Source organism: Amblyomma mixtum, chromosome 8, assembly GCF_055824585.1.
Source record: "Amblyomma mixtum isolate Tamu chromosome 8, ASM5582458v1, whole genome shotgun sequence".
In the NCBI taxonomy this organism is placed as follows: domain Eukaryota; kingdom Metazoa; phylum Arthropoda; class Arachnida; order Ixodida; family Ixodidae; genus Amblyomma; species Amblyomma mixtum.
This window is the reverse complement of record NC_143019.1, coordinates 127,856,705-127,871,114: the sequence shown is the minus strand read 5'-3', so window position 1 is coordinate 127,871,114 and position 14,410 is coordinate 127,856,705. Positions and strand designations below refer to the sequence as shown.

At 49.1% G+C, this 14,410-nt stretch overlaps 1 protein-coding gene and 1 pseudogene across 1 annotated transcript; both read right to left on the bottom strand.

Moving 5' to 3' along the window:
* Positions 1 to 5,355: 5,355 nt before the first annotated feature.
* LOC149334283 (uncharacterized) lies at positions 5,356 to 6,176 on the bottom strand. Its single transcript, XM_089557903.1, has 2 exons — positions 5,975 to 6,176; positions 5,356 to 5,735 (listed from the first exon to the last, which is right to left on the bottom strand). Exons 1-2 carry the CDS (start codon positions 6,174 to 6,176, stop codon positions 5,356 to 5,358), a joined length of 582 nt encoding a protein of 193 aa, XP_089414029.1.
* A 2,928-nt stretch (positions 6,177 to 9,104) lies between these two features.
* Positions 9,105 to 13,406, bottom strand: LOC149334282 (uncharacterized; annotated as a pseudogene).
* Between the last annotated feature and the right edge of the window lie 1,004 nt (positions 13,407 to 14,410).

Below are 14,410 nucleotides of genomic sequence, written 5' to 3'. Positions count from 1 at the left end.
AATAATAGTGAGAGTCATAGAGTCTTGCCGGTCGATTTTAAAGAGTTCCAACTCCTTGATGGCCTCCCAGATCATGCGGAAAATCCACGATCCACTACACCGCCGTAGTTGTTCTGGCGGTGAGGTGGCACATTGTCACCTGCCAAAGGCTGGCCGCTAGTGGCTTTGCGCTTGCCCCTCATGAGGCACTCATTGACTTGCACCTGTTCGCCAGGTCCATCCATCGGGGGCTGCTCAGACAGCTCAGTGCAGCAGAGCTCACGGACGTAGTTCGTTCACTCGATGCACGCCTGCTTGGAGATTTCTTTGCTGAGCATCCCTCTGGCAACGGACATCAAGATCTCCTTTGCCATGCAGAAGGTCAGGTAAAGCACAGCTGACCGCGGCAGCTTCACGTTAGGGCGGCCTAGGCAGTCCTTACAGGCAAGAAAGCTTGACGAACCACCTTCATTCGCGCGCAGAGCAGCACTTCCTTGCAACGCAGTGGTACCGTGCAGTTGCGACAATTGTTTTCGGCACCTGTTGCACCCGAACTGCGCCCACCTACCCTTCACTGTGGCGCGGTAAAAGGTTACCACTTCCCCGTCGCACTTCGGCTTGATGTCATTGAAACCAAGCTCTCCACAAACGCCCCAGTACTCGGACGTCGCCGGGCGGCCTCTTAAGCTTGTGGACGGTTGGGGTCGCACTACCGAGGTGCAAGGCACAGGCTCTTCACGAATTCTTCCTGGACCGTTTCATCGTCCGTGATGCGGCCCATCTCGGTGATTTTGGGATCCCAACGAACTGACAACATTGTCGAAAATGTACAAAATGCAGTGCTTATATAGGTTTGGGCCCTAGAAGAGGGAGAGGTCAGGGGTGGAGCCCTTGCGAAACCACGTGGCTTTCTGCATGCACACTTGTGTAGCGTGGCTCGTTGGGAGGGGCTTCTTTCGCTCCTCCATGCACGTCACGTGATGCCTGGCATCCAGAGAGGCTCACGACGCATTTTCAGGTACTTTTCGAATAATTGACACAACGCTGGATTAAGTTCCATTGTATTTTTCTGCAGTGAATCTTCCGAAAACTGCACACATTGACGACGTGCACCACTATTCGTATTCTAATGGAAAAGTACTATTACCATTCCCTTACAAATTCTGCTTCTGTACAGACACTATTAACATGACTAGGCACCACCACCACCACGTCCTTCACATCCACTTCACCACCTACACTATATGTTACTGCCTGATACAATTTAATGCTAATGAGCATGTGCTTTTGCACACATGCACACATAAGAGTGATCACAGCATGCTGATGAGTCTTCTCTTTCATCAATAGTCTGAATAACACACACCCACATGCACACATATTTTCACGTTTCTGCCCACACATGCACAGTGTTATCACAGCATGCCGATGAGTCATCTCTCTCTTCTCAGTAGCATGTGTATTACACATCCATTCAAAGACAAACAAGTTCCTTGATGCCGCTTAAATCTTTATCACTGAAATCAGTGCTCGACTCACGAGTCCTAAATGCTGAAGACAACTGGTTCAATTTCAGCGTCAACAATAATATCGCGTTGCCATGCTTCAGCCTCAACTTGCTCCACATGAACACAACAGTTTTTGCCAGTTTTCATGTCGCACAGACGCCAGTGCTTCCGGCAGGTGCTTTTCCACTGCAGTCAAAGTGAAACATTTGTTGCGACTTGCGATCTGTCCCTTCACCTGGCTCCAAACAAGTTCTATGGTATTGAACTCGCAGTGGTACGGTGGTAAACGAAGCACTTTGTGGCCATGGGTAGCAGCCAGGGTGTCGATGCCGTACACAATGCTGGGTGTCTTTACCTTTTGCGAAAGCTCCAGCAGTTCTGCCCTCACCATGTCCTGTGACCATGGAACACCTTTCTTGGTGAGCCAAAGCTGAATTATCAGCTATTGGCTTGCTTCAGTTGCCGCGTCCGGTCTTACCGGACGCCGCGTGTCAATATCTGAGTAGCAGCAAGTCTAACTCGACTTCACAAAAGCAGATTAGCTTTGACAACAGCCGGTGCATTGAAGGTGCTGCAAGCTATGGTTGTTTACCTACCATTTTGAAGAATTTTTGCACACAGTGCCTTCTGGAAGCTTTCGTTCAGGCTCCTCAGCCTTTTCGGTTTTCCTTGCTTGTCTCCAATAACTTTTTTTTGATGCCTCGACCTGAGCCTTGGGGTCACCCACCAGTGACTCTGAGCCGCCTTTGACTCAGCAGCCGAGTTTTCTGCCCCAGCTTGAATGCTCAGCAATTGCTTCTCGGCAGTTTTTTTCGCCACTCCTCTGGCCTGCTTCTCAGTCTTACACCCGCAGAAAGGTAATCAAATGATATCAAATGCAAATAAAGTTACACAATGACAAATCCAAGCTCACTATGTTGGCCTTATTTCACTGGCAAATACAGCATTTCAGCAGGAAACAATAAACCAGTTATATAGGAAGATACCGTTTCCGCGGCTCACTTGAACAAACTGAAACGGTCTACACTTAAATGCCCCTGCATTCAATGCAAGGTCGTCTTGCCGAACTCTATATATACACTGCTGATTTTAGTCCTGCGAGTTGCTGACACAGCTTCACCTAACATCGACTGGCCAATCCCCAGTAGGCACGCCATAATAACCATTCTAGACTTTCGAATGTCCAGAAGGAGTAAACAACAGGATCTAGCTAGGCCCGTGAGGCCTTATTATCCCACTGTACGAGGCTCCCAAAATACAGAATGCTACAAAAGAGCAGTGGGAGGCTGGCTGTCCATCAAGAGCCTCGAAGAGCAACGAAAACTGATTCTACCCTGCCAGGTTCGCTGCAGCAGCCACATTTCCCCTTAGCAGAGGGCTCCACCCATCCGCCACCAAAATTGCCAAGCCCAATGTAAGTTTTTCCTTTTCCTCCTTTGCTACACCTGTTTCAACACTGGAGAAGGCACCAATTTATACAAGGTATCAAATACACAGTTTGAATTGTAATTGTCACAAAAGTGGCATTTATACATAAATAATATATCTTGTAAGTAAACATATATCGGCTTTTCGGGTTGATTAATATAGTATGTCCACATACCCGGCATCTCTCTATATAAATTTGCCCCTGGCATCTGTTATACACTTCCTAATCTCTCTCATACAGATTGGGTACCTTCACAACATATCACTGGTTGTTCTGTGCCACAAGGACAAAAGGTGAAATAACTTTCTCTTCACTAATCAGGCACAACCCACCATCAATCGGGGGGGTGTTCAGCTTTCCTCAGTAATCAATCCTTGGCAGAGTGCGAAGATGTTTTTTTCCACCAAAAAGATTTCCATGACTCGCAGGAACTTCCCATCTTCAGTGTCAGTGTATTCAAGGCATGTTTTCTCTGTCCTCTTGTAACTGGCACTGTGTATAGTGATTCCTTTGATACGTTCTCTGAGGTGTTCACTCGTACCAGACTCAGCGCCAGTGGTCTGGGTGATCAAATCCAGAGCATGACGTTCAAGACTGCCAGGGTGCAATGGCACACCTTGTACTCCTGACTGGTTCTTATTTCCTTGCCTTCCCGAGGTCAGCTTTTGCTGCCTGTTCAGGAAGGGTGGCAGCACTACCAGACAGTTTCGGGGACTTCTGAACCTCTCGCATGGTGGTGAAGTGCTCTGCAATCTGAAGTGGCATACCTTGGGCCGCTGATACAAGCTTCAGAGTGTTTACCATTCTCTCCTTGAAGGAAAAGTACAGGGGGCTCACAGGGGCCCTGTCATGTGCTCAAGTTGGGGCACATTGAATATTAAGGTGTGTTCAAAATAGAGAATTGGCATTTCCTCAACAGATTGTATACAAGCCTTTCAGCACAAAAAATATCTCCAACACTTGCTTTTAAGAGTACAAACAGTAAGAAGGCAGAAATGCCCGAAATATATGCACGAAATATCTCTGCAAGAGTACATTGAGGAGGCTAAGCGCACTTTAATAGAGAAGCCGATGTTTCCACTCTGTGGCCTACCAAAATGGACACTCAGTAGCTGGTCTTGGCAGTCTGATGAAAGAAGTTTTTGGCTTAATTTTTAATAGGCAGTCATTTACCTCTCTGACATGGTTCCCAATGTACCAGGCACTTCCTGGTGAACACAGCAAAGTTGCATTAGCTGTGAAGTGACACCTTCCAGTATGCAGTGCATGTAGTCCGGTGGAAAGCCCCACACCGCCCAATATACTGAGGGTTGCAACAGCTCACAAGCCCTTCAAGCCATCCACAGGCAGGTCTCCCCTGGCTGCAAGCTTCACCCCACTGCATACTATGTCATGACATCGCTCCACCATATCTTGCCCTTCCATGGTTATACTTCAGTGTTCCTGAAAAAGAAATGACACATAAATTTGTCATGGTACTACGCATAATAAACGAAGAAATACATGCTAAAGAATGCTCCTCTGAAGATAAGAGGTCCCACAATTACCTTCTCCCTGTCTAATCTGCAGTGTTGTCACTAACCGTGTCCGGCAGTAAGTGCACTTTTACGGAGTGTCCTCTGAGTGAGCATGAAGATGGTCCACCAAGCTCCTGGTTCACTGTGAACCTCTTGCTGCAAAGATGGCATACAAATGCCTGCTCCCTGGTGTGTACCCTCATGTGCCTCTTGATGTTACCGTGATCAGCTGTGGTGTAGCCACAATCGGGACAGCGGTACTGTCGCCTTCCTCCTTGCGGTAGTCTGCAGCGGCTGCGAGTAGTGGCTTTGAGCGGAGCTTGACGTGGCCCTACAACGTCGGCGTCGTTTCCACGGCCCCCCTCTCTCTCAGTAGTACACACATCATCTCAGTCTCCTGCTGGACGCGGCTTCCCTCGGGGACGTATATAGGAGCAATTTTTTTGTGCAGGAGCAGTAGGCACTTCCATCCTCCGTCAGGTGCAGCTGACCACTCATCAACTGGCTCTTGTGCTGCGAAGACACTACTTAGTGCACTTTTGTGGCCTACAGAAATCAGATAAGCAGTTCTCAAAGATGCAGACATAATGAGCAGCTGCGCCAGGCAAATAATATCAAAATGGCTCACATAGGTCCCTTTTTCCAGTGCATTTCCATGTGCGGTGCACATACATCACTCTTTGGGCACAATGAGCGACGGGAACCACACAATGTCAAGCAGTCCAACGGCCGGTTGCGGCACATAGCAGACTCGCTGTAGAGAGGGGAACTCGGGGGAGAGACAGTGGTACGCATCGTGCCAGCTCTGCCAAGGCCCGTTTGGTGGCCCCCTCTGAGGGACCGTGAAAAGAAAAAAAAGCTGGCAAAGCAGCTTTGAGACCCTGAGGGCCTCGTGTACTGCTGGAGATGTCAGGGGCTCACTTTACGGGGAGTAGTGCTTCGAGATGACCTCCATGAGTCGAAGAAAGGGGTCATGGCAGCGCTGCCTCCCATTGATGGACGGCCACAAAAGCCACCCAAGGTAGCACTCCGCGAGCTCCGGTGTGAGCTTCCGTCCACTTCTGATGAGGCGAGCCTTGGCCTTCTGCCAGGAACTCTCGATGTTCTGAGTGTGGCCACCGGTCACATGGTCCACGAAGAACTGTGAGTGGTTCACAGTGTTGTGAGTCAGGTTCATGTTGACTCCGTTGCTGTTAGGCAGCCCCAGCACACACTGATATGCCACCCACTCGTCGCTCACGACAGTGATGTTCGGCCAAACGTTGGCAGAGATAATCGCTCCTAGGGTCGCTCCGTCTCGTCAGTTGACTTGAAAGAGTCACAACTCTTTCGTGGCGACCCAAATCACACCGAAGATCCACGGCCCATGGTCCACTATGCCGCCGTAGTTCTGCCGGTGCAGTGGTGCGTTGTCGCGGCTGGCGGACATATGCCTGAACTCTTCCGTGCTGCCAAGCGACGGTTCGTGCCAGGTCTTCATTTCTTCCTCCATGTCTGTGATTTTCAACATAGACTAATAATAACAGTCATAGAGTCTTGCCGGTCGATTTTGAAGATGCCCAACTCCTTGATGGCCTCCCAGATCATGCCAGAAATCCACGGGCCACGGTCCACTACGCCGCTGTAGTTTTTCTGGCGGCGAGATGGCATGTTGTCACCTGCCAAAAGCCGGCCGCTAGTGGCTTTGCGCTTGCCCCTCATAAGGCACTCATCGACTTGCGCCTGTTCGCCAGGTCCACCCATCGGGGGCTGCTCGTGGCAGCTCAGCGCAGCAGACCGCGCGGACGTAGTTCATCCAGTCAGAGCACGCCCGCTTGGAGATTCGTTGCTGAGCATCCCTCTTGCAACAGACATGAAGATCTCCCTATCCATGCAGAAGGTCAGGTAAAGCACAGCTGACCGCGGCAGCTTCACGTTAGGGCGGCTTAGGCAGTCATTACAGGCAAAAATGCTTGACGAACCACCTTCATTCGCGCGCAGAGCAGCACTTCCTTGCAACGCAGTGGTACCGTGCAGTTGCGACAATTGTTTTCGGCACCTGTTGCACCCGAACTGCGCCCACCTACCCTTCACTGTGGCGCGGTAAAAGGTTACCACTTCCCCGTCGCACTTCGGCTTGATGTCATTGAAACCAAGCTCTCCACAAACGCCCCAGTACTCGGACGTCGCCGGGCGGCCTCTTAAGCTTGTGGACGGTTGGGGTCGCACTACCGAGGTGCAAGGCACAGGCTCTTCACGAATTCTTCCTGGACCGTTTCATCGTCCGTGATGCGGCCCATCTCGGTGATTTTGGGATCCCAACGAACTGACAACATTGTCGAAAATGTACAAAATGCAGTGCTTATATAGGTTTGGGCCCTAGAAGAGGGAGAGGTCAGGGGTGGAGCCCTTGCGAAACCACGTGGCTTTCTGCATGCACACTTGTGTAGCGTGGCTCGTTGGGAGGGGCTTCTTTCGCTCCTCCATGCACCCTCCATGTACGTCACATGATGCCTGGCATCCAGAGAGGCTCACGACGCATTTTCAGCTACTTTTCGAATAATTGACACAACGCTAGATTAAGTTCTGTTGTATTTTTCTGTAGTGAATCTTCCGAAAACTGCACACACTGACGATGTGCTCCACTATTCGTATTCTAATGGAAAAGTACATTCTACTTCTGTACAGACACTATTAACATGACTAGGCACCACCACCACCACGTCCTTCACATCCACTTCACCACCTACACTACAAGTTACTGCCTGATGCAATTTAATGCTAATGACCATGTGCTTTTGCACACATGCACACACAAGAGTGATCATAGCATGCTGATGAGTCCTTTCTCTTTCATCAGTAGTCTGATCATCGCACATACACCCACATGCACACATATTTTCACGTTTCTGCCCACACACGCACAGTGGTGATCACAGCATGCCGATGAGTCATCTCTCTCTTCTCAGTAGCATGTGTATTACACATCCATTCGAAATCAAACAAGTTCCTTGATGCCGCTTTAAATCTTCTTCACTGAAATGAGTGCTCGGCTCATCAGAGGAGGAGTTGCACGAGTCACAAATGCTGAAGACAACCGGTTCAATTTCAGCGTAACAAAGTGCCCCTCTAGAATAATATTCGGGAACAAACCACAAGCTACCAGGCCTCTGACTTTATGGTTCGAAGAGATATGCCAGAATCTTGACATAGCTGACACATTACCTAACATGGCTCAAAGACGGGACCCACTTGCCCCATGGAATAATTTTCACACCGACTGCGATCTCACGCTTACACAGTTCCGAAAAGCACAAACTCCCTCACAACACACCATCCAAGAATTCCTCGCACTTGAGGAAAGGTACAGTTGCCTTGAAACTTTTTATAGTGACGGTTCAAAAACAGCCGATTGTGTTGGAAGTGCCATAGTACAAGGAAGATGGGAAAAAATAATAAGACTTCCGCAGTATGCATCCATCTTCACTGCTGAATGTTATCCCATCTGGGTTGCGGTAGAGAAAATATTAAACGAGAACATAAGCAACAGCTTTATTTTCACAGACTCGCTCAGTGTACTCACAGCGCTTCACATCAGAAATGCAGTCACGCCACTACTCGGCGACATCATACACAACATAATAACAGCCACTGCCCACGGACTAAACGTCAAATTCTGCTGGGTCCCTAGTCACGTCGGTATAAAAGGGAATGAAAAAGCAGACGTATGTGCACCTCAAGCCTGGAACAAGCAAATCGAGAAAGTAAATTTACCTTTTAAAGATTACATGAAATTAGTACATTCTAAACTAAGGGAAAAATGGCAGGCAACATGGAATAATACAATAAATAATTAACTCCATTTGTTTAAGCCTGTGTTGGGCAAATGGAAAACATGTACTCACCAGGAACGCATTAAGGAAGTCATTTTATGCCATTTTATGTCTTTGTCATTATGTCATTTTATGTCTTCGCATAGGACACACACACCTCACACACAACTTCATACTAACAAAACAAGACAAACCTATATGTGACGCATGCGGAGACGACCTCACCGTAAACCATTTGCTATACTCATGTCGAGAGCTCGAAACACTGAGGAAGAAACATTTCACGCGGTTTTACAATGAACAAATCCCTTTTCATCCATCACTGGTTTTGGGAGAGAATGCACTTGTCGACTTGTCCTGCACATTTAACTTTTTACAAGAAGCAAATATTCTAAACAAACTATAGGTTACAACAACTGTAACACATAAATTCTAGAAACAAGCATTTAACCCCGTGCTTTACAATTTATTGACACACCTCATCTTGCCTTACTTGTTTTTGAAACACCTCAGCCACTTTCTCATTCCTGAGTTCAGCATGACGTCATCTGGGGAAATGAGTGATTTTGTGCACTTTGGTCCATTTAGCAACAACAACAGCAAAACAACCATGAGTGACCATGGCCTTGTGATTACGTTCCAGCCATTCCAAGGTACGTTACTGGAATAGATACCTACAGTTCTGCATATCTCTTTATATATATATACATATATATATTTATATAAGTTAGTATATGTACTACATTTTACGTTAGCTAGTTAGTTAGTTATATGGGGTTTTATGGCACATAAGCAACAATGGCTATCATGCGCCAAACACAAGGTTAGATGATGTTATGTTAGGTGTATAGAGGTTACATTATAATAGATTTAAAACATTGGCTTTGCTCTTAAAGCCCTGCAAGTACTTGGCTATGCATGACTTGCTTGGCAAGGCCATGATTTCATGTCATCTTAAATGTCCGTACAGCTGCGGCCTTCGCATCCGCATGAGGATGCGCTCCAGAATCCATAGCGGGTCATAAGACATTCCCCGGGTTGATTCCCTGCAGGCTGCCTCAAAGCATGCTTTGACAGCAAGGCGCTGTTTTGGTGGGGAGGCCACTGATTTTGGCTTCCAGCACAGTCGTTGGGATTGACTGGGTTAAGTCCCGGAGTTCTTTGAATACTCTTGTTGGCTTCACGCAGTTATTTCTTTTTCCGGAATGGGTCAAGGGATTTTCGCTTCCACGCATTTTTTTGCTTGAAAGCCGCTGCTTGCTTCTTGCCCCTGTTCATATGGTTTAGGGTAAGCCTTCTAGTGTATTTGCATCGAAGACGAGGCTTTCCTTCGGGCGTTGTCACAAGGCATGTTTTCGAGAAGAAGAACGCTTTCCCATACTGGATGCATTGGCTAGGTGAGATAGGTTCAACCTCACAGCCTGGGCAAAGAAGCAAATTATCGGTCTTCCTCAAAGCTGCAAGGGCGTCCTCTCATCAACTTTGATGGTCCAGCAATACACTGTGCAAACATAATCTGCAGCTGCGGCACATGTCGAAAATGTTACGTGCTTGGTTATGCTCACATCACCTGGCTCAGCACTTATGTGCAACCTAAAGCACAGAACTTCTAGATTGTTCAACAGAACAATTTTGCTGCATGACAGCGGGACGATGTCTTTAAATGGATGCGGTGTGTGTGGCGACATATCTGATGAAGTCTCTTCGCCACCAAAATCTGCGGAGCCGCTGTTTGTTTGGCTGCATGATGCCCAGCGCTTCGGGGCTGGTGCACAGTTGTCCTCCAAGTTTCTCTTCTTCCTTTTTTGCGGGACTGGTTTCGTCATGTAGGAGGGAGCATCCGGAAATATTGTTGGGACGGCGTCGTCGGTGACCACTGGCCGCTCACTATCTATTTCCTCAAGTTTCCTGTTTATAAGATGCTGAAACGTCCTTTGAATATATCGTTTGTCAAAATGCCTCGAACACACAACACAGCTGTCATCCAAATTCTTGTCGTCTCGTTTAATGTTTGTTTCGAGCGCACTCTTCCAAACGAAGGGGGTCAGACTGGGCACGAAACAATGATACTTTTTCTTTTGACGACTTGTAGCCTTGTTTACAAAGTGGCACAAATCATGTCCTACCTTTTTTGGCTGGCATTTTCACATGCAATGCAGATACATCACTCTTTGGGCATAAAGAGCGACGGGAACCACACAGTCACGCAGTCCAAGGGCCGGTTGCTGCACATAGCAGACTCAGTTTAGAGAGGGGAACTCAGGGGAGAGACAGTGGTACGCATCGTGCCAGCTCTGCCAAGGCCCGTTTGGTGGCCCCCAGAGGGACCGTGAAAAGAAAAAAAAGCTGGCGAAGCAGCTTTGAGACCCTGAGGGCCTCGTGTACTGCCGGAGATGTCAGGGGCTCACTTTACGGGGAGTAGTGCTTCGAGATGACCTCCATGAGTCGAAGAAAGGGGTCATGGCAGCGCTGCCTCCGGTTGATGGACAGCCACCAGAGCCACCCACGAGCTCCGGTGTGAACTTCTGTCCGCTTCTGATCAGGCGGGCCTTGGCCTTCTGCCAGGAACTCTCGATGTTCTGAGTGTGGGCACCAGTCCCAGGGTCCACGTAAAACAGTGAGTGGTTTAGTGTTGTTAGTCAGGTTGACTCCGTTGCTGTTGAGCAGCCCTGGCACACACTGATACGCCGCCCGTTCGTTGCTCAGAATAGTGGTCCCCGGCCGAGCATTGGCAGCGATGATCGCTCCTAGGGACGCTGCATCTCGTCAGTCGACTTGAAAGAGTCACAATTCTTTCGTGGCGACCCAAATCATACCGAAGATCCACGGCCCATGGTCAACCACGCCGCTGTAGTTGTTCTGCCGGTGCAGTGGCACGTTGTCGTGTTGGACATACGCCTGAACTCTTTCGTGCTGCCATGCGACGGTTCACGCCAGGTCTTCATTTCTTCCTCCGTGTCTGTGATTTTCTACATAATATAATAATATTAAGAGACAGCGTCTCGCCAGTCGGATTTGAAGAGGCGCAACTTCTTGGTGGCCTCCCAGATCATGCAAAAAATGCACGGGCCACGGTCCACTACACCGCCGTAGTTGTTCTGCCGGTGAGGTGGCACGTTGTCGTGTTGGACATACACCTGAACTCTTTCGTGCTGCCATGCGACGGTTCATGCCAGGTCTTCATTTCTTTCTCCGTGTCTGTGATTTTCAACATAATATAATAATATTGAGAGACAGCGTCTCGCCAGTCGGATTTGAAGAGGCGCAACTTCTTGGTGGCCTCCCAGATCATGCAAAAAATGCATGGGCCACGGTCCACTACACCGCCGTAGTTGTTCTGCCGGTGAGGTGGCACGTTGTCGTGTTGGACATACACCTGAACTCTTTCGTGCTGCCATGCGACGGTTCATGCCAGGTCTTCATTTCTTTCTCCGTGTCTGTGATTTTCAACATAATATAATAATATTAAGAGACAGCGTCTCGCCAGTCGGATTTGAAGAGGCGCAACTTCTTGGTGGCCTCCCAGATCATGCAAAAAATGCACGGGCCACGGTCCACTACACCGCCGTAGTTGTTCTGCCGGTGAGGTGGCACGTTGTCGTGTTGGACATACACCTGAACTCTTTGCTGCCATGCGATGGTTCACGCCAGGTCTTCATTTCTTCCTCCGTGTCTGTGATTTTCAACATAATATAATAATATTAAGAGACAGCGTCTCGCCAGTCGGATTTGAAGAGGCGCAACTTCTTGGTGGCCTCCCAGATCATGCAAAAAATGCACGGGCCACGGTCCACTACACCGCCGTAGTTGTTCTGCCGGTGAGGTGGCACGTTGTCGTGTTGGACATACACCTGAACTCTTTCGTGCTGCCATGCGACGGTTCACGGCAGGTCTTCATTTCTTCCTCTGTGTCTGTGATTTTCAACATAATATAATAATATTAAGAGACAGCATCTCGCCAGTCGGATTTGAAGAGGCGCAACTTCTTCGTGGCCTCCCAGATCATGCAAAAAATGCACGGGCCACGGTCCACTACACCGCCGTAGTTGTTCTGCCGGTGAGGTGGCACGTTGTCGTGTTGGACATACACCTGAACTCTTTCGTGCTGCCATGCGATGGTTCACGGCAGGTCTTCATTTCTTCCTCCGTGTCTGTGATTTTCAACATAATATAATAATATTAAGAGACAGCGTCTCGCCAGTCGGTTTTGAAGAGGCGCAACTTCTTGGTGGTCTCCCAGCTCATGCAAAAAATGCACGGGCCACGGTCCACTACACCGCCGTAGTTGTTCTGCCGGTGCAGTGGCACGTTGTCGTGTTGGACATACACCTGAACTCTTTCGTGCTGCCATGCGATGGTTCACGCCAGGTCTTCATTTCCTCAGTGTCTGTGATTTTCAACATAATATAATAATATTAAGAGACAGCGTCTCGCCAGTCGGTTTTGAAGAGGCGCAACTTCTTGGTGGCCTCCCAGATCATGCAAAAAATGCATGGGCCACGGTCCACTACACCGCTGTAGTTGTTCTGGTGGTGAGAGTAGTTGGTGACCTCACTTCCTGGCTGCGCCCTCGTGACTGCCTGGTGCCGCAGCAGGAGCTGCACCGTCGCCGACTACTGCAACACGCTGATGGTTCCCGCCCTCGGCTGCTGTCTCTGGGCGCAGGAACTCTCGGGTTGCTTTCAACCCGCCTTTCACCCCGCCGCTGTTTCCCGTTGACAACAGCCTTCGAAGCAGAGCGCAGTGGCCAGTCGCTTTCCCCGACATGGGAAATGGAGCAGCAAGCTGGGCCCAGCACGGCGGCACCAACGTCGGTGAAGCAGGCTGCCTGAGTCTGGGTCCAGTTGAATGCCGGAGGCCTGACCATCTGCCTCGCTGCCGTAGCGCAGTGCTGTGTTAAGGAGTCCAACCCTAAGGAGGCCTCTAAACGGTCGGGCTGGTGCCGTGGCAATGCCGAGCCGAACGGCTGGGTTCCGTCCTCGCCCACGAAGGTGTGGTGCTGGGAGAGAGTCATGACGTGCTTGGTTACGAATGCACCGACCAGAACGTTCAGCCGCTTGCACGACGTATGCGAGCCCGAGGCTTGAGGTCCCACTTCCCGGACGCTGGAGGGGAGCTCCCTTTCTAGACGTGACTGCTCGCGGGCACGGCTGGAGTTCATGTTAAGTGCTGCCGTCAACTCAGAAAAGTGTCTGCCGGCTTGTGAACTGTGGGAAAGGCCTTGCTTGCTGTGGTTGCACAGTAGCCCTGGCTAGAGGCAAAGAGGTGACGCTGGGCAGCTCCGAGAGTCACCAAGAGAGTAGAGTCACCAAGCCACTTGTGCTGAAATCCTTGCTTGCAAACACAGCACTTGCTAATGCAGTGCGTATCTTCAGTGCCCACTGTTGCTCACCGAGGTGATCTGCATCGCCCACACCACTGCAGCCATCTCAGTGCGGTGCAAACCTTGACATGTGGGCTCGCACAGGCTCTTCTTTGCTCACTTGCTCAGAGTGGCTGGAAAGAGATGGTGGTGCAGATGCTCGCGTGTGCACTGGCAAAGCTGCTACTTGCCATGAGCTCATCGACGATGCTGAGGAGCTGAGCGACGTAGCCAGCATCACATCAATGGAAATGGATAAGAACACTTGGGAAATCTACAATCATAGCCCATAATGCAACACACTGTGAATCTGCCCTCTTCTGCAGGCTTTACTCTTCATGTACATATTTTCTGCTTACAAAATGCATCGCGCTTCTGTGGGAAGAAAATTTGCAGCAACTTAATTTGCATTTCATTCAAATAAAATTTGGGAGGCAGTTTAGTAGGTTGCTTCCTTATGTTCATCATTTCTAGACCCATAAAAGAAATTGTTGCGTTTGCAACACTTGCAATACTCCAGGTGCCATGCTACACTCTTCAAGCAATCGCTGCTAAATTTTTTAAAAGGTATACGTTTCGCAAAATCGGTCACTGAAAATCGCATGCTCCATCTTCCTTTCATACATGCTTATCAATCAAGATGGCTGACTCCAAAGGGTTCGAAAGAGGGGGTGTTACTGAGTACCTAACTGTTCCGACTGTTTGGCGCTATTACACACAAGTAAAAATTTCACCATCCCTTTCCTTATCAAAGAAGTGCATGTAGTAAACAAATTCCCAATGAATGGTGTAATACCAATATT

Excerpts from the sequence above, each read along its gene's own strand:
- LOC149334283 (XM_089557903.1), bottom strand. The coding sequence starts at position 6,176 with ATGGGTGGACCTGGCGAACAGGCGCAAGTCGATGAGTGCCTTATGAGG. Across the intron at positions 5,736-5,974 it reads GGGCATCTTCAAAATCGACC|GACGAGACGGAGCGACCCTA; the intron begins GGCAAGACTCTA and ends TTCAAGTCAACT.